This window comes from Electrophorus electricus, chromosome 5 (assembly GCF_013358815.1).
Source record: "Electrophorus electricus isolate fEleEle1 chromosome 5, fEleEle1.pri, whole genome shotgun sequence".
In the NCBI taxonomy this organism is placed as follows: domain Eukaryota; kingdom Metazoa; phylum Chordata; class Actinopteri; order Gymnotiformes; family Gymnotidae; genus Electrophorus; species Electrophorus electricus.
Window position 1 is genome coordinate 28,818,032 of NC_049539.1, and position 24,428 is coordinate 28,842,459.

Here is a 24,428-nt window from a genome sequence, read left to right on the forward strand (position 1 = left end):
TTGTACATACATTGAATATATATTTATCTGTATATATATTTTTTTCTCTATGCACCCCTGGTTCTCTTCCTCAGTTTGGACAGAGCACTCTCCACCATTTCACTGCGTGTTGTACTGTGTATGACTATGTATGTGACAAATAAACCAAATTTGAACTTGAACTTGAACTTGAATACAACAGACAAGCACGTGCAAAACACACAACAGACAGGCACGCGCAAAACACACGCACACACATATCTAACAGACAGACACGTGCAAAACACACACACACACACAATACAAAAGACAGGCACACAAAAGACACACATTCAACAGACAGACACGTGCCAAACACAGACACAATACAACAGACACACTCAAAACACACACATTCAACAGACACGTGCAAAAACACACACACACACACACACACACACACACACACACACACACACACACACACACACACATACACAACAGACAGGCACGTGCAAAACACACACATATCGAACAGACAGACACACATTCAACAGACCAGTTATCACACCTGTCAATAGACCAGTTATCAGACCTGTTATCAGACCCATTTTTAGACCTGTCATTAGACCAGTTATTAGACCCGTTATCAGACCTGTCATTAGACCAGCTATTAAACCCGTTATTAGACACGTTATCAGACCGGTCATTAGACCAGTTATTACACCCGTTATCAGACCTGTCATTAGACCCGTTATCAGACCTGTTATTAGACCAGTTATCAGACCTGTTATCAGACGTCCTCCATGTGGTGAAATCCATCACTCTCCTACAGAAAAACACTCATCCCTACGTGATGGCACTGGTCACAGCCCAGTCCCAACCTCAAATACATCTTCCTTCAAGTCTCATGGAAGACGAGCATCAAGACTCTTCTGACCATTTCCCAGATGGAAGTATGAACTAACTGTCTCTTGCTGTCTTCAAACGCAGACTGAAGACTCATTTACTTGTGGAGTATTTTAAGAGTATTTATGTATGGAGTATTTATTTGTGGAGTATTTTAAGAGTATTTGTGGAGTATTTTGACCACTAATCCTGCACTTATGGAAATATCATTGTAATGGTCCAGTGGTACAGGCACATGGCTACACTCCAAGTGGATACAAAAGAAAAGGTGTTTATTGGCTTCCAGTGCAAAAGAAAAAAACACAAATATTCAAAAAAGTAGAATTTAGCATTTACAAATTCAAGGAGAAAAAATCCAGCAATCATAAATTCTCCAACTTCAGTCAATTTCAAAACATCATTCTACTGAATTTTCCCTTATAAACATATACAGGGAAAATCAGGAAATTATGTGACATCACTTCCTGTCTTTGGGCAGCACAATTCCCCATAAAAGTCCCCTTCAACACAGGATATCGTTTCTTTTCCCTCCAAAACAACATGGAAGACTCTCCACAAAGATAATCACAGGTAAGTTCATTTTTCTCTTAATCTACTTTTGTTTTACCCACTTAGTTACAATATACAAACTCTCCTGGCCAGATAAACACTAAACTTAAGCTCTAGTAACATATTATAAGAACAATATTTAATCTCACATACGTACAGTAAATGTCTCGTCCCCTGCAGGTCCTTACTAAATAAAGCTATTTCCATGTTCACCATCATTAAATCACATCAGTAAAGGCTGATCAAACAATTCCTGTGTTAATTTGTGAGTGAGTGATGTGTAGTGTGTGATGTGCATTTCCCTGTAGACTCAGGTGTTCTCCAGGACACAGGAGGCTATTCTAGCTCACACACACACACTGAGCAGTCAGAATACCAAACACCAAACCCTGCATAGAGGGGCTCAGTGAATGTGGAGTGGAATGTGTGTAAGTGTGTAAGTGTGTGTGTGTGAGAGGAAACTCTGTAGAAGGACAGAGTGCCTGCAGTCCAGTCCAAATACACTCCTACTCTCTTGGAGCTGGAGGGGGCATAGATGTTAGTGTAGTTATTATTGTGACTGATATAGTAACTGTTCCGAGAGCACTCCAGACTCCAGGACTTTATATTACATCCAAACACACAGCCACCAATGTGTCTTTTCCTGCTGATGCCTTTATATGTCACTGATATAACAGCCTCCCCACTCCACTCAGCCTCCCAGTAACAGCGTCCAGTCAGACTCTCTCTACACACAACCTGCTCATAGTAATCAAATCTCTCTGGATGATCAGGATACGGCTGATGCTCCTCCACACCCGTCACCTTTCTGTTCCCCTCAGACAGAGACAGACGTGTGTGCTGTGTTTGGGTCCAGTGTGAGATCACACGCATCTGCACACAAGAAGAGACATTAGAGGACACACATACTGTGAGTGTGTGTGTGTGTGTGTGTGTGTGTATACACATTTGCTTCTTACATTTTCTTAGTCCTGGTATGATTCTGATCTCCCCTGCATACTCCAACCTAAAGAAACACACACACAGATAGTGCTCTCTCTCTCTCTCACACACAGTGAACCAAACCACCATCACCAGTCTCCTGTTATATACAGAACACAGTGAACAAAACCACCATCACCAGTCTCTCTCTCTGTTCTCTCAGAACACAGGACAGACCAGTACAACACAGGACAGAGCAGCTGCAGAGCATGGTACCCCAGCTAAGAGAAAGTCTTTCTCTCCAGGAAGCTGAAACATCTGTCCAACCCACCATCCAACAAACCCTCCCAGCATCTCAAAGATCAGCTGGACCAGTTAGGAAACTCACTGTTGGAACTGAGAGAAGTGCAGGAGCTCCAGAAGGACAGAGAGGCTCTCAGGAGGAGCTCAGTGCAGTCAGAGAGGAACTGCAGCTCAGGGACAGTACCATGATCACCCTGAGGGAGGAGCTACAGCTCAGGGACAGTACCATGACCACCCTGAAGGAGGAGCTACAGAGACTAAAAGCCAACCAGCAGACATCTGATTCTGCAGAGAAAGGCTCCATCACCCCTAAACCACAGACCACCCACACTGAGCCCCATCCGGTCCATCCAGAGCACTGCCCTGCCCAACCTGAGCCCTGCCACACCCAGCACAGAGCCCACCAGACTCAGCCAGAACCACACCACACCTCCACTAAGCCACATCCCACCAATCCTTAGCCCAGCCCAGCCTAAACCTGAGACCTGCCTAGCCCAGCAAAAGCCCAGCCTGAACTACACCCTGCACACTCCGAGCCAGATAAAACACCTCATACAAATATTCCTACAAATGCAGACATAGTAATGTTATTTGATTCTAATAGAAAATTCTTAAATGTGGAACAGCTTTTCCCAGGATCCAAAGTTGCCAATGTTTGGTGTCCCTGAACCAGCGATGCCCTCCAGCTTCTCACATATGCCAATTTGGGTAATCCATTCGTATACATGAATGTCTGTACATATATCAACATAATCCTTCACTTTTACAGGTTTCTCTCACTTTGAATATATTTGTATCTGTATTTTTCCTTTCATACTTCATTTAAATAATGAAACTCTTCTGTCTCTCTCTCTTACATTCAAGGCATAAAGTCGTCCCTGTTTGGGTACAAAAGTATAAACACTGAATTCACAAATGACACAGAAGATAAGGACATTATAATTCTCCAGGAAACCTGGTGTAAATCTGATTGGGTGACTCACTGTCCTGTAAACTACCAGGAAATCATCATCCCCACTGTTAAGCCCCCTGCCATTGAAAGAGGGAGAGATTCGGGTGGAATCATTATCTGGTAGAAATCACAACTGTCGAAATTCATAATTCCTCTGAAATAGAAAAATCACACATTTGTCTTAAAATCAACAAAGAGATTATAAACACTCCAAAAGAAATATTCCTTTGTACAATCTCCAGTCCTCCCAGTGATGCCCTTATTATAATGAAGACATCTGTCCCAGTCTCCATGATCAGAGCAGTGGTTTCCAGGCCCAGGGAAGTGTGCTGATCTGTGGAGATCTGAACACACGTACTGGATCTCTGCCTGACTCCAACACAGAACAAGGTAACACTCACATATTTGGACACCATTACCCAAGAAATATAACTAATCTCTCCTGATATAATTCTGACACACAGGTGAACAGAAATGGAAGAGACTTCCTGCAGATCTGTCATAGTCTGGGTCAGTACATTGTCAATGGTGGGCTACGAGGGGACTCTGGGGAGATGCACCTTTTGCTCACCTCTTGGTAATAGCACAGTGGATTGTATGATAACAGATTTAGACCCTTTCTCTCACAGTGTATTCACTGTAAAGCACGGTGGCTTGGTGGTCAGCATGTCTGACTCTCTGCACTAGGGTCTTGGGTTTAAGTCCCTATCTGGGTGGAGTTTCCATGTTCTGTCTGTGTGGGTTTCCTCCTGGGTCTCTGGTTTCCTCTCACAGTCCATAAACATGGAGGTTAGGTTGACTGGATATTCTAAAATGCTCCTGTATGAATGTGACCTGTGTAAGTATATGTAGATATGTATTACTGGAAAGTGGTGTAGGGGGTAAAGCATATGACATTAAATCCATGCACACAAACAACAGGTGTGGTAGAAAGACTGACATCAAAAGGACCGTGATCTTTTCTCAGGAGCGTGGAGTGAGACAAGGCTGCTGTTTAAGCCCAACATTATTCAACATTTACATCAATGAATAAGTCATCATTTCAGAACGCTCTGCAGCACCTGGCCTCACTCTACATGACTCAGAAAGAACGTTTCTGCTCTACACAGATGACCTAGTTCTACTTTTACCCACAGAGCAGGAGATACAACAGAACCTGGACCTGCTGGAGCAGTGCTGACAGACCTGGACCCTGGACCTACTGGATCAGTACTGACAGACCTGGATCCTGGACCTGCTGGATATGCACACACACTAGAAACCTGTAGATATTATGATTGAAAATTAGTTCAACAATTAGATCTTCCAGCAGTCAGTGAACTGAGAGTGAAAACACGCAGGGCATCTGTGCAATCAAACGTCAAATTCACATTCAAATACCAATTCAAATTTGGCTCAAAATATTCCAGTCCATCACAGAACCAATTCTGCTGTGTGGTTGTGAAGTGTGGGGGCCACTCACAATGGAGCAAACACCAAGCTGTAGATCTAAATTTGGCCAATTTCCACTATTACTGAAAATTCAGAAAAGGATGATTAAATACTGGCTACACTTAAAAACAGAGACCTCCACTCACACCACTACAAAGCCCTGCAGTGCCAAGAGCTAAGCAGAGAAAAGAGTCCCCTCACACAGTTGGTCCCCTCACACAGACGCTCCCCTCACACAGCAGAGAAAAGAGTGCCCTCACACAGCTGCTCCCGTCACACAGCTGGTTGTGACACTGAGTTCATTAACACACACTAACAGTGTAACACATCAGCACCAGTCTGAACCACAATAACACTAATGTTCCTGCTCCACTGTGTGTGAGAGCAGGTTGTATTTGAGAACACACAGTTGAGTGTCAGATCAGATCAAGGACAGGGGATTTCTACATACCTGAGTGTCTCCAGTCTGCAGTGGGGATCCTCCAGTCTAGCAAAGAGCAGCTTCACTCCTGACTCTCCTGGGTGGTTGTAGGTCAGATCCAGTTCTTTCAGGTGGGAGGGGTTTGACCTCAGAGCTGAAGCCAGAGAAGAACAGCTTTCCTCTGTGACCAAACAACCAGACAGTCTGCAGGGAGGGAGAAAGAGGAAAATGTGTTTGCACGTAGCAGACTTTACTGTAAAGAAAAGTTTGGAATTACAAACAATGAAACTAATTTTTTTATCTGGAAGTTAACATTTTTTTAATATTCTTATTTTTTTCATGATAAAATATGTCTATTATCTTCTTGATGTAAATATTCCCAATGTTGTTGAAATTTGTAATAATTGTTGGTAGTCTTTGTTTCCATAGCAACAGAAGTGTGCAGATCTGCCAAGAATGTTTTGAAGTTTATGGTTCATTTTCAACATCACTATTTGTTATATTTATATTATTTTAATTTATAATTAGAAAGGAGAACTGCAGTCAACCCTACCCTTAAACAATTAAGAAAATATTTTTTGATGCGATAAAATTTTTTCCAGTTTGCTCTTTGGTCCTCACTGCCCTGATTCTCCAGTCTTGTTTCTTATGAGTTAGTCACTGTTTTTAACTGAGTTTTCAGTCACTGGCTAACGTGGAATAACCCAGCAGGTTTTTGTAAAATGGTGAACCTCCTAAGCTTGTCCCAGTCTGTTTTAGCTCTGTTCAGAGTTATTTACACATTGGTACTGGTACTGTAATCTTCAGTTTCATCATGTATCTCACATACCCATTTGTAAAATGACAACTCACTACACTTTCCCCAAACGCTTAAGATCCATTAGTCTTTGTACAGCTCACTACACTGCTCCCAAACCCTTAAGTTTCATTAGTCTTTGTACAGCTCACTACACTGTCCCCAACCCTTAAGATCCATTAGTGTTTATGCAGATTTCTTTAGATGTTTATAAACGCTGTGTTGATCTGGTAATATATTTGTTGTTAACAATATAGAGGCTCTTACAGCACAAACTTAAATTGTGGACTTCATCCCATTTGTATGGTGCAATGAAAGATTGGTCTACCTTCCTTCTCCAATGTAGAATGATGTAAACATAAAAGGATAAAATTTATCCTTCTGAGGTATTATCACAAACTCTACCTCTAGTATATGTCAGAAGTGAATAAAATAAATAATAACTCTACCCTAAATAATTTCTGTTTAACTAAACTAGATTTTCTTGAACTAAGCCCTTTTTCTGAAATCTTATATAAGACTGGTAAATCTATATTTGGACTTTTAAAAATATGCATCACAGAAGATCACAGCATAAACTTTGCATTTCAACAATGAATTCACAGAAAGTTTACCTGAGAATCTCCAGTTTACAATGTGAACTCTTCAGTCCAGCAGAGAGCCACTTCACGCCTGAATCCTGCAGATCATTGTTACTCAGGTCGAGTTCTCTCAGTGGGTTATTTGTGAGTTGTAGAGCTGAGCCCAAAATTTTACATGTCTGTTGTCCAAGATTACACATTTCTAGTCTGCAATGGCAACAATTTTACATTCAGTGAGGTATCTTTTAATGCATTAAGACAAAAGTGCATTTAGATCATGAAGCCTGAAAAACTTGTTGTTAATGTGGCTTTTAAGAAGATGAAATGAGTGTAGTTTGCTGTGCTATTATTGGATTCCTGCTGTACATTGTGTTGATCTTAAAAACATTTTCATAATACTGGTTAGGGTTAGAGTCAATAATGTTTTTTACTAACATAATCAAAGGAGTAGGGGTTAGTGGTTAGTAACAATCAGAGAGGTAGGGGTTAGTGGTTAAGGGTTAGTAACAATCAGAGGGGTAGAGGTTAGGGGTTGTAACAATTCCCATAGGAACAGGTGAGAGGCAGAATACATGTGCAGGGGGTGGTTTATTAACACGGGAAATACAAACATGAAAGCAAAATAAGCAGAGGCACGGGGTTAACACTGAGGGTAAAATGACATACGCACGGACTAAATGGAAACACAACGGCGACGACAGTACCAGGAACATAATACAGATGTGACAGAAGGAACGTGACTTACCAAAATAACCAACCAACTAGAGGACAAAACACAGGGCTTAAATAACCAAGACAATCAGGCACAGAACAGACTCAGGTGAACATGGGAACAGGGAGAACCAAAACACGGACTGGAATAAAGGAACAGATGAGGGGCGGAGAAAACGAAACTAAGGAAAGGAACCAGGGAGTTCAGGAAAACAGATGACAGGGAAACCATGACAACAGGGGCGCCAGGAGGGTGGCCATTCCTGACAGGGGTTAGTAACAATCAGAGGGGTAGGGGTTAGGGGTTAGGGGTTAGTAACTTAATCAGAGGGCAGAAGAAAGGGGCTGCAGCATCGGCCCTGTTCTCGTGTCTCATTTCAATTCTAGTCTCTTTATTTATGGGAACTGCTATATCGCCTCCTTCCTGTAAAACCAGGTACAACTACTGAACCCTTTTCCTGATGGGTCTGTTTTTCCAGTATAATGTATAGTGTACAGTATAGTGTAATGTGAACTTATTTTACTATTTGATGTAAATTAGCTCATTCACTATGGCATTTTGAGCCTCCTTTATTGAGATTGAGATAATACAGACATTCATCCAGGGCACAGCCAACTTCATTATCTCATCATGCTTCACTATCCCATCATACATCACTATCCCATCACGCTTCACTATCCAATCTTTTCTTAATTTTCAATTCAGTAATGACTTAACAGAAAGTCCACCTGAGAATCTCCAGTTTACAGTGTGAACTCTTCAGTGCAGCAGAGAGCTGCTCCACTCCTGAATCCTGAAAGTCACATGTTGTGAGGTGCAGTTCTCTCTTGGCTTGGCTGATGTCAGAACAGATGAGAGACTTTTACTGCTGTCTGTTGTGAGATTACAGCCTGTAAGACTGCAAAGACACAGAAAATAAAGCTCAGTGTTAAAACAGCATGAAATCAAGGCACACAGAAATAGCAAACAACATTCTGTTAACAAAAATTATTCACTTAATTGGTATTTTTACATGAATTAACATATCTGTAGACTAAACAATCAAGTGATAAAAATATTGAGTCAAAGAGGAAGATTTTTAGAAACAAATGATTATGAAGAAACTGTCAGAATCTGGTGAAAGTGAAATGTGTCAGAGCAGCTGTAGCACATTAATTCATGAAGGAAGGGAGGTGCTTCTCACTTGAACACAAGAAAATGATCCAAAAGCCCCGATCACCTAAATACATCACTTCATAAAGATATAACTGTTTTACTGTGAATACGTCACTTCATAAAGATATAACCGTTTAACTGTAAACACGTCACTTCATGAGGATATAACTGTTTTACTGTGTATACGTCACTTCATAAAGATATAACTGTTTTACTGTGAATACGTCACTTCATAAGGATATAACTGTTTTACTGTGAATACATCATTTCATATTCAGTTGTCAAATAAAAGTTGCTCCTTTTCAATATTCTTGTAAATTAACCTGATGCAGAGATATTTTGGACATATTTACTGACACAGAAGCATTTATTCTGGACAAGGGCTCTGCTGCAGGAGACAGAAACATATCAGACAGTATCAATGCATTAGACAATGTAATTGTATCGGAGCGTATCATTGTATCAGTGTAATTGTACAAGACTGTCATTGTATCAGTGTAATTGCATCAGACAGTGTCATTGTATCAGTGTAATTGCATCAGACAGTGTAATTGTATCAGACAGTATCATTGTATCAGTGTAATTGTATCAGACAGCACCATTCAAACAGCTGCACTGCACTCAGTGTACAGTTTATTAATAACAGCCAGACTGATTTACATTTGTATAACTGCACCTATAAAGATAACTGCCATGTAACTGATAATTGTAACTTTGTTACAACACTTTAATTTGTATTATTTAACATAATTAAGTATTTCTCTAGATCAGTGCCTTAGATATCTCAGTCTACTCATGAGAGAACAGTGTGTTGTGTTAATGTATTGTTAACTATAACAAACTACATGCAATAATACCCATGTACAAGAAAACTAATATAAGCCTTTAGCCATACTGTATTTTTCTCCCAATGAGTCTCCTAAGCTTTACTAATGAATGTGGTTTTGTCTTCTCTGATGATTATTATTTGGCAAACTACACTCTGAACTGGGAGGTGTTGATAAAGCTCATGGAGTCCACACATTTGACTCTGAACTGGTAGGTGTTGATGAAGCTCATGGAGTCCACACATTTGACTCTGAACTGGTAGGTGTTGATGAAGCTCATGGAGTCCACACATTTGACTCTGAACTGGTAGGTGTTGATAGAACTCATGGAGTCCACACATTTGACTGTGAACTGGTAGGTGTTGACACATTATCATGCCCTTGTCACCTTGGGAAAATCTCCTTTACCATATTAAGATCCATTACGTTATGAGATCAAATGAAGTTAAACAAATGTCCTGAGTATCTCCAGTTTACAGTGTCTCACCTGAGCATCTCCAGTTTACAGTGTGAACTCTTCAGTGCAGCAGAGAGCTGCTCCACTCCTGAATCCTGAAAGTCACAATTTCTGAGGTGCAGTTCTCTCAGGAAGGACTTGGCTGATGTCAGAACAGAGGACAGACATTTACTGCTGTCTGTTGTGAGGTTACAGTCTGTAAGACTGCAAAGACACAGAAAATAAAGCCCAGTGTTAAAACAGCATGAAATCAAGGCACACAGAAATAACAAACAACATTCTGTTAACAATAATTATTCATTAATTGCTATTTTTAAACATGAATTTACATATCTGTAGACTAAACAATCAAGTCATAAAAATAGAGTCAAAGAGGAAGATTTTTAGAAAAAAATTATTTCCAGTGTGCTCACCTGAGCGTCTCCAGTTTACAGTGTGCTCACCTGAGCGTCTCCAGGCTACAGTGTCTCACCTGAGCGTCCCCAGGCTACAGTGTCTCACCTGAGCCTCCCCAGGCTACAGTGTGCTCACCTGAGCGTCTCCAGTTTACAGTGTGCTCACCTGAGCGTCTCCAGTTTACAGTGTGCTCACCTGAGTATCTCCAGTTTACAATGTGAACTCTTCAGCCCATCAAAAAGCAGCTTCACTCCTTCATCTTCCAGGGTGCTGATACTGATACACAGTTCTCTCAGGGGGGAATTTGATGATGCCAAAGTGGAACATACAGTTTTACACGAAATCTGTCTCCAGCCTACAGTTACCTAGTCTGCAAATACAGAGGAAACAAAGCACATTTAAAACAGAGTGAGACATCAAACTGCACAGAACTGGTTTGAACAGCTTGAGAAAGAAAACAAGAAAACAAGCAAGTCAGTCTAACCAAACTAGTGGCAGATACTGAATAAAAAGACTTGCAGTTAATGAACATTTTCAACATTAATATCTAATACCTGTTATTACCTGCTATTCACTTTATGGTATATAAATACAATCAGTATAAGACAACTACATAGAACTAGAACTAGACAGAACTAATCAATGTCTGAAAGAGTCTGGAGAAGGTGTGTTAAAGAGACTCAGGATTTACATTAATTAGAGCTGTAATATTAATTAATGAATCAACAAACCTTGGATAAGTCATTAAATTATTACTACACAACACAAGATTAGAACAGTGATGTAACTGCTTACAAGGAATTAAAAATGAAGTAACAGCTAAAATTATGAGATAACCAAGATATAGGGACAGAATTTAGTGATCAGATAACATTCAGATTTCACTCTACCACATGAAATGCAAGTCATAAACAGCCAAGACACACTGATCACTGAAACCACAGTCAGAAGTGGTCAGAGACGGATGTTGATCGCATTTGATACAAGTGAAAATCTCTGTATCTGCGTACAACTACTCAAGCGGAAACCCATCTGCTGGCTGACTGCAGAAATTACATCTGCTGCCAGTCAAAGCTTCTCCTGCACTGAGGCAGACGGGACTGAATCACTTAACTGACAATTCACCAAGTTGTAAATTATCTAGCCTAGCTTATGGTGAACATTAATCACAACATCCTGTTTCAGTTAGTGGTAACATCAGCAGCTAGTTAGGTCATTCTCATAAGTCCATTTATGTGGTTTAGTAGTATTAACACAAAAGTCAGCTGCTTAATTGTTTTTTTAGATATACATGCTTTTTCATGAACTTTTCTTGCTTAGTAAACACTTCTGCCCATCACAGGGCTGATCCTCTCAGGGGTCTGATCTGTCTGTAGGGCTACAGCTGGACGCCTCGTTGCCAGTTGTAGACGGTTTCTGCCCATATCTGAGATTGTATAATACACTGGTAATAGTCTGCAAGGAATCTTGTTTACCATGTAGGTTTCAGGAAGCAAAACAGAAAGGATGTGTAGATTGCTTTTAAAATATTAAAATAAGATCGAAGCACATCTGGTCACTCTGAGGACACATTTTAGTGAAAAGTGTAAACAGAATCCAGCCAAAGTGAATTCTGGTACAATCTGGAAATGAAACACCTTAATTTAAGGTGTAAACAGGCTATTTGCTTGCACATCTGAAGAAGGACCTCTGACCTAAATCTGGTTTCTCTGGAAACCTTGTGATCTCCCTTTCCATGTCTACGACTTCTATATCTTTAACTACAATACACTGTGTCATCCACATACGTACACAGGGTAAGGCAGGTATTGTAGAAAGAGCCGAGAGAGAACGTCCTGTGTTTAACTTTTGTAGCTGTAGATTACAGTGGGTGTAATTAGCTTCATTAAAGACTCCACTTAATAGTATAGTAAAGTGGCTAAAGTTTGGTGTGATAAACTGAAGTCAGTAGCAGTCAGTAATCCTAGCAAAGTGAACCTAACTGAATCATAACCCTGACTGTACATTCATAATCACATACCTCCCACTAACACTCATTAAGACTAGTTTTAATTCACAGTCACATACCCCCATTAACACTCATTAAGACTAGTTTTAATTCTGAGTCAGATACCCCCATTAACACTCATTAGGAAGTGGTATTTTCATATTGAAATATATTAAATGTTTTTGCTGGTTCTGCACCACCTAGTGGTGTGTTGTGGTGTGTGTGAGTTGAGGGAATACTGGACAATATGGAGGGACCCCAAATAAATGATCCAGTGTATCAACTCTAAAGCTGTGTGGCATCTTCCTTGTGAGGGTGAATGAAACATTTAGCCATCAGTACTCAATTTCTAATATACATTATTGAATAAATAATAGTTAAACACTCACAGAGCCTTCCTGCAGTTTGCAGCAGCTGGGATCAGCCTCCTGTAACCCTCCTGTGATGTGTTGTATTTCTCCAAGTCCAACTCCTCCAGCACCTCCTCTGCGGTCAGAAGCATCTAAGCCAGTATTGAACACTGTCCAGGAGAGAGCTTCTGTGCTGAGTGTTTCTCTGATTGTAGATACTCCTGAATCTCTCTGAGGAGAGACTGGTCCTTCATTTCAGACAGACAGAGGAACAGGCTGATGGATCTCTCAGTGGGGAGGTCCTCTGTTTGTATTTTGCCTTTGATGTGCTGGACTGTGCCCAAGATGCTCTCTGGGCTGCTGTGTGTGTGTGTCAGTAGGCCTTGTAGGAGACTCTGATTGGACTCCAGTGAGATGCCCAGCAAGAAACGGAGGAAAAGGTCCAGGTGTCCATTCTGACTCTCTAAGGCTTTACACACTGCTGCCTTCAGCAGGTCACTGAGAGGAACATTCTTAGACCAAAACCAGGGCTGTAAATTAAAAGCCTGCAGCGCCCTCCTTTTATTGTTGATAAAACAGTGAAACACATAGAGAGCAGCCAGGAACTCCTGAAAGCTCAGATGTACCAAGCAGTAGATCTTCCTCTGGTACAGCACAGATTCCTCCCTAAAGATCTCAGTGCAGATCCCAGAGTACACGGAGGCCTCAGTGACACCAATGCCACACTCTCTCAGGTCTTCTTCATAGAACATCACGTTTCCCTTCATCAGCTGTTTGAAAGCCAGTTTAGCCAGTTTCAGAATCATGGACCTGTTGGATTCCAGATGTTTCTTTTGATCTCTTTCCTTTTCCCCCTCATACTTCTCATTCTTCCTGTTGATCTGAGTGTGCAGGAACTGTATGTACATCTCAGTCAGAGTTTTAGGGATTTCTGTATTAGTTTGTTTTAGTATTTTCTGAAGCACAGTGGCTGAGATCCAACAGAAGACTGGTATGTGACACATGATGTGGAGGCTCTTTGCTGTCTTTATGTGTGAGATGATTTTCTCAGCTTGGTCTTGGTCACTGATTCTCTTCCTGAAGTACTCCTCCTTCTGTAGGTCCGTGAATCCCTGAATTTCTGTCACACGGTTGATGTACTGAGAAGGGAGTTGATTGGCTGCTGCTGGTCGGGAGGTTATCCAGATGAGAGCAGAGGGAAGCAGCTCTCCTTTGATGAGGTTTGACATCAGCGCACCTACTGATGATGTCATGCTTATGTCAGAGACTTTATTACACTGGGAAACATTCAGTTCAAATCTGCTTTCATCCAGGCCATCAAAGATGAACACAACTTTGTACATATCATATATCTTTGGGTCCAGGTCTTTGATCTCAGGGTGGAAGTCACACAGGAGTCTATGCAGACTGTACTGATTATCTTTAACCAGGTTCAACTCCCGGAATGGAAGCACAAACATGAAATCTACATCCTGATTGGCTTTTCCCTCTGCCCAGTCCACAACGAACTTCTGCACTGAGACAGTTTTCCCAATGCCTGCAATGCCTTTAGTCAGAACAGTTCTGAGCTTTGGCACTTCCGGGTCTTTATCTTCTTTTGGTTCTGTGTGTCTGACACCTTCAGCCATCACAGCTCTGATCTTCTCTTCCTTCATGTCTCCTTCAGGACCTTGTACAGGTTTAAAGATGTCTGAGCAGTAGATTGGTGTGTCTTGTACCAGCTGTTTCCTGGGTGTTTTCTCCATCTGTAAAACCTCATGTTCTTCATTTACTCCTTCACTCTCTCCCTCTAAGATGTAGAGTTGTGTGTAAACCCTGTTCAGGAGGGTTTTATTCTCTTGTGATTTGGTTCCCTCAAATAAACTCTCATACTTGTTCTTCATGCTGGTTTTGTGTGTGTGTAAGACTCTGTGTAGGACATTATCCACTGGTGTGCGAGAGTCCTGCTGTATGGACTCTTCCTTGTCTTTGTGTGGATGTAGAACAGGATGAGTTCTTCTGTAGACACATACAGTCATAATGGCAGTAATGAAACTACTGTATAATAAAGTACTAATGAAAACATTAACAGACTTGTGTGCTGAAATAAATGAACTTGGATAGTGATGGAGAACTGGGCATTAGTGAGGAACAGACTGATACACAGTAGAGTGGGAGATACACCGTGAGATTTACACTGTACAGTAACACTCAGGAGTCAGAGGTGGGCGGGGCTAGAGGTTAGTAGGATGTAACTGACATTATAAGGACATTCCTAATGACAGGAAAAATGGGTCATAATACACACGGGGTCATATGACAAAAACAAACACTGTTAGAACAAGCAAAACAAGAAGAAAGTCAGAAATGATGGAACAATGTTAAAGACTATAGAAAACATTAGCAAGAGTCTGAAATGTAGCTAGCTAGCTAGATAGATGGATAGATAGGAGAGTAACAATACTATACATATGCAAACATGCAAATTAATGATACTATACACACAATCAGTAATGAAACTCTATATATACAGACATGTAATGAGACCACACACACACACACACACACACACACACACACACACACACACACATCAGAGATGAGTCACTATACACATACATACATGACGTCAATGAGGAGACTATATACACACACACATACAGATAAGAGTACAGTTTACTAATTACCTCAAAAACTCTTTAGAGGGACATATTTAAGGGCAAAAGTGAGCATGTCACTAGAAACCCCAAAACTGCTGCTTAACAGCATTCACTAAAAATCAAAAATGATTATAGACAGAACCTAGTAGCACTACATCTACAGCACTGCCCCACCTGGGGATAGTCAGACTCTAGTAGCACTACATCTACAGCACTGTCTCACCTGGGGTCAGTCAGAGTCTAGTAGCACTACATCTACTGCACTGTCTCACCTGGAGTAATAAGTAATAAGTAACTGGATCTTTACTGTTATTAAATGTCAACAGCTAATGCTGATGACTAAATTTAATGTTACATAAAAATTTCAACCATTTTATGAGACTGGTTAAATAATTTAACTAGAACTTACACTGTCGTATGAGATTAATGCTATTTGGCAGGTTTGCAGGAACAATCAAACTGGTGAAATACCAAACCTCTTGATATCTTAACAGATGCACTGCTGGTTTCTGAGGGTAGTTCAGGATAACAGTGCATGTTATCTTCCCTGCATGTGATTTTAACTCATTTTACACACATACAAGGAACATTAAAACACATCCAGGCACCCTGGTTGGTTGTATACAGTGTTAGACTTTTCACACTGCTTCAAGCTCTTCCAGGAAAAATTAGAATATATAATTTTATATTTATGGACTGATCAAGTAATGTGTACGTCACGGGACGTTCCCCCCCACGAGTCACGTGGTACGGCCTGCTCCGTGCAGGGGTGTTCACCGTCAATTGTAACCAAGCAATTTTTGATTGCACGCACCTACACGGGTTACCGTCATGTGTCTATTTAAACCTCTGCTAGTGTTTGCATTGTGTTGGTCATTATTTGCTGAAGTCTGTTTAAACGTGTGTATGTCCATTGTTCAATGCTGTGTAACCCGTGTCTAATTAAATGTACTGATATGTCTGTCCCTAATGTTGTGTGAGTGCCACCATTGTTGTTCGTGTTTTATGTTAATAAATGTTTCACTCTGTCGAGGGAGTCTGTGCGTCCTGCTCCACGCCCATCAGCACTCGGGCCAGCAGCAACGTTACAGTATGATTTAGTATTAGAATTTGATCAGAAAATACATCCATTTTTATCCTCTCTTAGGAAAGTAGTCCAGGGACAGACAGCCTAGAGAAGCCAGTCTGCGTTATGTTATTGTAACGATCTGAATGTCGCAGGACACACAGACTCCGTCGACGTAGACAGACATTTATTGATAAAGACGGAAGACTACGGCACTCACATTTAACGTCATCGAACACGAACATAGTGAAAACAGACATGAACACGTTTAACATTAACGCGGTGAACAAGTACTTCAACAACATGACCATAAACAAAGACAAACCATGAACAATGACTGATAATCCTGCACACACCAGTCTGGGTTTAAATACACAGACATAAAGAGACTAAACCAGGTGCAGGTGTTTGCAGGCGTGGTTACAAACACGATAAACAAACAAGACCCTCCCACTGCACACGGCGGGCCAAACCACGTGACCTGTGGGAGGAGCGCATTCCCTGATAGCTATCCATTCACAAGCACATTTCCAAAGAAACACGTTCTGTTCTCAGCCAGACAAAATAGAGACACATGAATCTGCAGAAACCTCTCCACTGGCACCCACTGAGATAGATGAAGATTCCTCAAGGTGAGGAGACATGTAACTCTGGGTGGTATAAGATGACATTTAGTGGTGATATAGAGGTATTAACAGTATTAGACATGTAACTCTGAGTGGTATAAGATGACATTTAGTGGTGATATAGAGGTATTAACAGTATTAGACATGTAACTCTGGGTAGGTATAAGATGACATTTAGTGGTGATATAGAGGTATTAACAGTATTAGACATGTAACTCTGGGTAGGTATAAGATGACATTTAGTGGTGATATAGAGGTATTAACAGTATTAGACATGTAACTCTGGGTAGGTATAAGATGACATTTAGTGGTGATATAGAGGTATTAACAGTATTAGACATGTAACTCTGGGTAGGTATAAGATGACATTTAGTGGTGATTTAGAGGTATTAACAGTATTAGACATGTAACTCTGGGTAGGTATAAGATGACATTTAGTGGTGATATAGAGGTATTAACAGTAGGTGTTTACAAGACTAAAGCAATGCTATTCCTTCAGTTGCCTTACAGTCAGTGTCTCTCTTATTGAGATGATGTTTATTGTCTTATAGTCAGTGAGCAGACAGAGAGAGACTACCTGTACTACACACCAGACACTAAAAGATCAGACAGAGAGAGACTACCTGTACTACACACCACACACACACCAGACACTAAGAGATCAGACAGAGAGAGACTACCTGTACTACACACCACACACACACCAGACACTAAGAGATCAGACAGAGAGAGACTACCTGTACGACTCACTTCACTCATCACTCTCATCTCTAGATGATGTATCTTTGTAAACCAGTTTTCCATCTGTACATTTATAGGTACTTTACTAACAGAACTGTTGTAAAGTTTATGCAGGTCTCCATGCCAATAAAATCTCATGAGGCTCCTCTGGTGTGTACAGTAGAGTGCAGGTTACACAACCCCAGCTGAGTGTTTAGTAACACCTCACCCTCCTCTGCTGTTATGAACCCCAGTAACCACACTTAGCCCTGCACTGCCATGCGTACTTGCACACACCCCTGATCTGATTCACCAGAGTTCTAGCACACACCTGATCCTCATTCTCCTCATTACTGCCCCTTTATCAGCATCCCTCCCCTGTGTTCACGTCATGAACAATTCCTACTCGGTGCGTGCCGAGTGTTCTAGAATCTTGTTTGTCTTCCTGGTTTCCCGACTTCTGCCCGTTTTTCACACCTCGGTCTCCCTCCTGGCACCTGGACACCCCCCAGACTCTGCCCCGTGTTATTGACCTCGGAACAACCTGACCGCGAACACCTGTCTGACCCCCACGGATCGGTTTGATTTCACTATTAAAACCACTTGCAATTGGATCCTCTTCCTTGTGTGTGTGTTCAAAAGTTACAGGTGTGTACTGTAGAGTACAGATTATACAACCCCAGATGAGTGTTTAATAACTCTTAGGAATGTTAGACACTGGAGCCTTTCTGTCTTCAGGCACCTAATGCAAGGTCTCTGCCCATCAGCCATGACATGGCAGCTTGACCGTGAGCTGGTCACCCGAGGTCATCCGCTCCCTCTTCTTGTCTCCTTTACCGCTCCCTTTCTCTCTCTCTCTCTCTCTCTCTCTCTCTCTCTCTCTCTCTAAGCACAGGAGTAGCTCATGGCTAGCACGGGAACAGCTCGTGGCTCGTTCATGCATAGAACATCTTTACTAACCTTGTCTCTTTCCTTTCTACGTAGGCCCTTAGATCATGCCTCGCTTTTCCCCCCCGTCATCCTGCAGATTTAGATAGTAGATACAGGACACATATATACTCTGTGCTTTCCTCAATAAAGTGGAACTCTCTTGATTCACTACCTTGGTGTCAGTGTCTCGACTTCCCCGGATTGATCCGGCTACAGAGGACAGAGGGCTGGGGGGAACTTGGAGGAGATCGAACCTGAAGGACTGGTCACTTTGAACCAGGTTCTAAAAATAAAACCTCACTGTGGTCTGTTTCCCTATTAGTTATTAAGGTATTTAAAAAGTACACATATCACTTAATGAGAACTCATTCTCAGAGAGCTTAACTCTTATTTCCCCCACTATGTCATACATGTTGTCATTAAAAGGAGGAGCTGTATAACTGGAATTGTTGACTGTCATCATCACTCAGTGATCATCAGTAACACACCTTACAAATGAGCTTAGAATTGTAAACATGGAGTAGACCTTACATTACTGACAGAACAGCACCCTCCACCCTTCCAAACCTACAATAATGTCACATTACACACTCAGAGTGTGCTTGTCACTCACTTTGGGTCAGACGGCACAGGTCCACTGTTGAAGCTAGGAAGACGACCCATGGACACATCACTCTTCAGAGACACACAGCTGGGTGCTGGAGACTCTGCTCTCTTTACCCTGATGAAGATGAGGAAAGTGTTGAGTAATTACATCCTTCACTACATCTCATTTATCCTGAATATTCCCTCTTCCTGTTTCCTCAGATTAAGTGCTGATGGAAAGCTCCTCACTTTGGATCAGAGGTTCCTCCTCTACTGCTGGAGTTATAATTCCCCATTATGGAGAATCACACATACACCACTGGACACTGGAGATGCTGCTCTCTGCTTCCTGTTCATACACACAGAGTGAATCACACTGAATAAATTCCTGACAAAATTGACAACATATTAAAAATGAAGTACACACTGATATTAACAAGGTAGGTGGACAACTGAAATAGTGATGACAGCAGAACACTGAACACACTACTGGATTCAGTTACATATTCCACTAAATACCTAAATAATGTTATACTGAATATATTTAAAATTCCCTTTAAACACACAAAAAGCTGTGCACCATCACTTGTATGTTTTTCTATTTTAAAGAAATTAAATAGCAAATCCCCATAATAAGTAATCAACTTTCCCAGAATGCTTCCCACAGGAGATGTAATGTTTCCACACAGTGGGAACTGAAGTCTGGATGCTTTCAAATGTATTAATGCATTAATATTATACAGTTCCCATTTGGTGAGCGATTTTGTAAAGGTTTTCAGTGCTGGTTCTTAATTCCCAAAGCCCTGTGGAGACCTTCACTGTGTCTATGATATTTGTTCTCACGGACTGCTCCGCCCCCGTAAGTCACGTGGTGCAGGGGGCCACGCCCCCGTGATGACGCGCACCTCCCCGGGTTCAGCGTTGAATTTGTCCGTCTCTTTAACCCGCCAGTGCGCATCTCAGTGTTGGTCATTGTTAGCGGCATGTTCGTATCCATGTTTGTGCAGCCAGTGTTGTGGTTAAGAGTGCTTTTGTTCCCTGTTAATGTAACGTGTGAGTGCCGCCCTTGTCTTAAATGTTTAATGTGAGTAAATGTTTCACAAAGTGGAGGGAGTCTGTGCGTCTCACTCGTCACAAAAGTTACACACAGTACTACATGTAGTGAAATATTGTAGGACTGTCTGTTGCCATTTGAAACAGACTACATAAAATAGATAAAAAGTGGAAGAATAAGAACATATAAAAATATAGACACATAAAAAAGTTGTATGAAACATACATGTGGATGAGAACATAAAGCTCTCATATATGCGTCAAAGTTCCCTCAGGCCCTGGAGTGATACTCTGAGCACTCAGATACCGTAACAGACCGTATATATGTGCACATTATGTTGGAGTGTTATTCTGACGCGTAATGGCCCCAAATATGTGCACACTGGCCGTCAACTGCCAAAGCACCAAATAACACCAATTAGCAACCAGCACAACCAGTATGTAACACACCCAATGACAAAGAAATTCAAGTGTAATTTCATCATATTTACACTGAGTTCTCAACTTAAATTTACTTGATTCAAAGCTTTTCACTGCATACGGCACATTAATCTATAGAGAAGACATGTATTTATACTAGTGATACATATGGTGTGTTAATCTGTGCATGACGGGAAGAGGACCAACCGCATAATTTCTGACACACACACTCTCACACCAGAGACAACGAGTCAAATATAAAACCAGGCTCAGTGGTTAAGGAACTTGACTTATAATTGGAAAGTTGCTGGTTCCAGCCCCACCGTTGCCACTGTTGGGTCCTGAGCAAGACAGAACACTACACAGGGTACACGTTAGCGAGATGACGGACAGAATCCATCAACGCTAGTCTGTGAAATATATCACTATGACATTTCATCATGGAAATGATCTGGAACATAAAGTGGTGCAGTTGCATTGAAGTAAGACACTATAGTGATGATTGACAGTTTCAGTTGTGTTATGCTGTGACTTTATTAATACACAGCTCTATAGCTATGTCCATGTTACCATTTTGTCAATCAAAAACTACAGAGTAATGCTTATTTCTTCAGCACAAGATTTGTTTATTCTGTTACTTGTTGCATTAACATTCTGTCACTGTTACATTTGGGTACAGCTGAAATAGTGATACTGAACCTGACAACATGTACATTGATTAAGGGCATATAACAGACATCAGTTGTTCACTACATTTACAGTACTCTATAAGTGGCGGTATCCTTGTCCTTAATCAGTGTACATCAGTAGTTCACTACATTTACAGTACACTATAGATGGTGGTATCTTTGTCCTTAATCAGTGTACATCAGTAGTTCTCTACATTTACAGTACACTATAGGTGGTGGTGGTATCTTTGTCCTTAATCAGTGTACATCAGTAGTTCACTACATTTACAGTACACTATAGGTGGTGGTGGGAAAAGTGAGGCTTTGCGAAACACCGAGATGTTTGAAGCAGTTGTGTTGAAAATAGTTTCAACGTCTCAAAAGTGTAGTAAAGACTACTGTAGGGGACTGGGATGACTGGCACTAGTTGGCTTTATAACTGTGTTCAACCTGGTGTGTTGGCCAGAACACTTAAAGCCATACTGAGTTCAAAGGTGTAATAACAGGTATGGGTTTTGATGTTACAGAACTGAAGTAGGGAATAGGGTAATAATGCTAAGAGATCAAGCACAAATACAGATATTACTTTAAATGTCAATGCTGCTTGTAAATGACAACCTGCACAATACACAGAAAAGCCTTTTACAGTCGACCGTAATGTCTATAGTGAGATCAATATACAGTAACTGGTGCTTGGGTGCCATCTAGCGGCAAATCTCTAGAACTGACTCAGTGACTTGATAAACCAAGAAATGCACTGACACAACTAACATTTAAACTACTGATTAAACCTCCCAAACTCAAGGACTGATACACAAAGGAAGTACATCTCCCAGCTGATATGAAACAAAGTATTACCAGAGGAGAAATGTGGTAAATGCTAAAACATGAAACTAAACCTATACAGAGAGCTCATGGAGTAGTTTGTCTACTCGTTAGTAACTGTAAACATCAACTAAAATTGTTTTTTCATCACAAAAAAACCCAATATGAACTCACAGTAACACAAGCAGAGTTTTGCTGTGTGGGTAATACTAAACACCATCTGCTTCCTGCAAGAAATGATGCCTGAATGCATGCAACAATATAACTGATATATTTAGCCAATAACACAGAGTTTGACTAGATAATTGAATTATAAAGGAAAAACATTTAATATTAATTTAATATGAATTCACATTATAAATCTTCCATCATTTCTGGGCCTTTTCAACAGAAACAATCTGACACTCATCTCCATGGTGACAGCTACTGGCCACTTTAATCAAATCTTGATAGTGCTATTCTGTGAAACAACAGTCCCAACTAATTAGCCTAGATATTATTCTGGTGGGATATGCCAGGTTACCAATACATATGATCAATTAATATTTCAGAGAAATCACCAAACAACAGTTTTCAAATAGTTTTTCAGTAAATGTTTGTTTTCTGTTATGTTCTGTAAGGCATTTCAAATTATTGGTATTTCAGTTTCATGTTTAATATGTGAAAGATAATCTATTAACAAAAGGCCAGTATGTTTACTGGGATAAATAACCTCATGGGCTTTGTGGGTTTACATGTGCTCTGTAGGGTTGTGTGTGGGTTCACATGTACTCTGTAGGGTTGTGTGTTTGTTTGTTTCAGACACTGTCAGTCAAAGCCAGGAGCAGCAGGTACTGTATAACACCTGTAGAAACACAAGCTTAGGTCACCTGTGGTCACGTGACATGGCCGTTTTGAGCCACACTTCGGATCAGCGTTTCAAAAACGCTGCGCTTCAGAAACTCGAAACAAGCGTAGAAACGTTAGTGTCGACCGTCCCATCCTAACTACAGGTAACACTACAGCTAATGAACTATACAGGGAATCTGAACTGTTCACTGAGAATGTGGACAACACTACAAAATGACTGAAACTGAACAGAAACTAACTGTAAAAAACACACATCACAACAGCAACGTTACGGCTTTACTTTAGTCCAGAGGAGTTTTAACTGGGACCATTTGGAAAGATCAATGACTAACTACGACTTAAAATCCTGATTTACAATAACTGAGCACGTATATCTGACCCCGTTAAGTTATTATTTTAAATATAACTGTGTGATCATGCTGGGTGTCCGCCATTTTAGTTGCGTAAGTTCACCAGGACTTTAATCTTTACATTTCATTCGACTATTGGGTGAACCTACGATTTAAACACACAACGATGTACTTACAAAACACGTTGCTTAAACTGCACCGACATCGCATTTTAACAAACAGAATGAACTTACCGTGAAATATTTTAAACGCGCGTATCTCCAATCCGCCAAACTTTCAATAATGACAACAGGTGAGACTACAGGAACACCAGCGGGTAAGTAGAGGGTGGAGCACTTGTCAATCATTTTCAACTAAAACCAATTACACAACCGATTTCTGATCAGTCATGTTATTTAGCAGCCAACATTTTGCTTTCCATCAATTTTAGTACAGCCACGTAAGAGAGTAAATCTCCACTATGTCGGTACGTTGAAACACTTCGGAACTTCACATACCGCTTTGTTTGTAGATCTAACTTAAAGATGATTGTAATTTAGACAGATAATCAGCCTCACAATAAGCATGTAAGTGTGTGGACGTCCATGGCATGTTGTGCATATGACAAATATTAAATCTTCTTAATGGCTGAATGTTGGGAGTGTGTGTGTGTGTGTGTGTGTGTGTGTGTGTGTGTGTGTGTGTGTGTGTGAGTATTTATTTAAGTATTGTGAAAAAGAATTTATTTGGTTACATGTATTTTATTTTGTACATCAGAAAACTACAAGATGTACTTTAATAATAATAATAACAACAACACTGCATTATTAACAAAAATATATTATGAATATACTTTAAATTCATGAAACATCACAACTAATAATTTGTTTTTTTTTACTGTTGGTGTGTAATTTTTCAGAGAAGCAAACTGCTTATTTAAATTACTTTAGACACAATCACATTAGATATAATCACATTAGATAACTCCATATAACATTAATACATAATACTCT

The 24,428-nt window shown here is 40.6% G+C and overlaps 1 protein-coding gene and 1 long non-coding RNA gene across 2 annotated transcripts; both read right to left on the minus strand.

Moving 5' to 3' along the window:
• Positions 1–1,752: 1,752 nt before the first annotated feature.
• LOC118241337 (NLR family CARD domain-containing protein 3-like) lies at positions 1,753–19,613 on the minus strand. The gene is given in 8 exon segments (XM_035526026.1): positions 1,753–2,251; positions 2,253–2,289; positions 2,376–2,422; positions 5,475–5,648; positions 6,855–7,028; positions 12,745–14,703; positions 19,300–19,407; positions 19,521–19,613. Coding segments are annotated over 8 exon segments (3,045 nt in total). The 5' UTR covers positions 19,568–19,613.
• LOC118241351 lies at positions 8,409–10,699 on the minus strand. The gene is made up of 3 exons (XR_004776006.1): positions 10,564–10,699; positions 10,003–10,176; positions 8,409–8,423 (listed from the first exon to the last, which is right to left on the minus strand). It is a non-coding gene; the product is annotated as an uncharacterized LOC118241351 (long non-coding RNA).
• Positions 19,614–24,428: the final 4,815 nt, after the last annotated feature.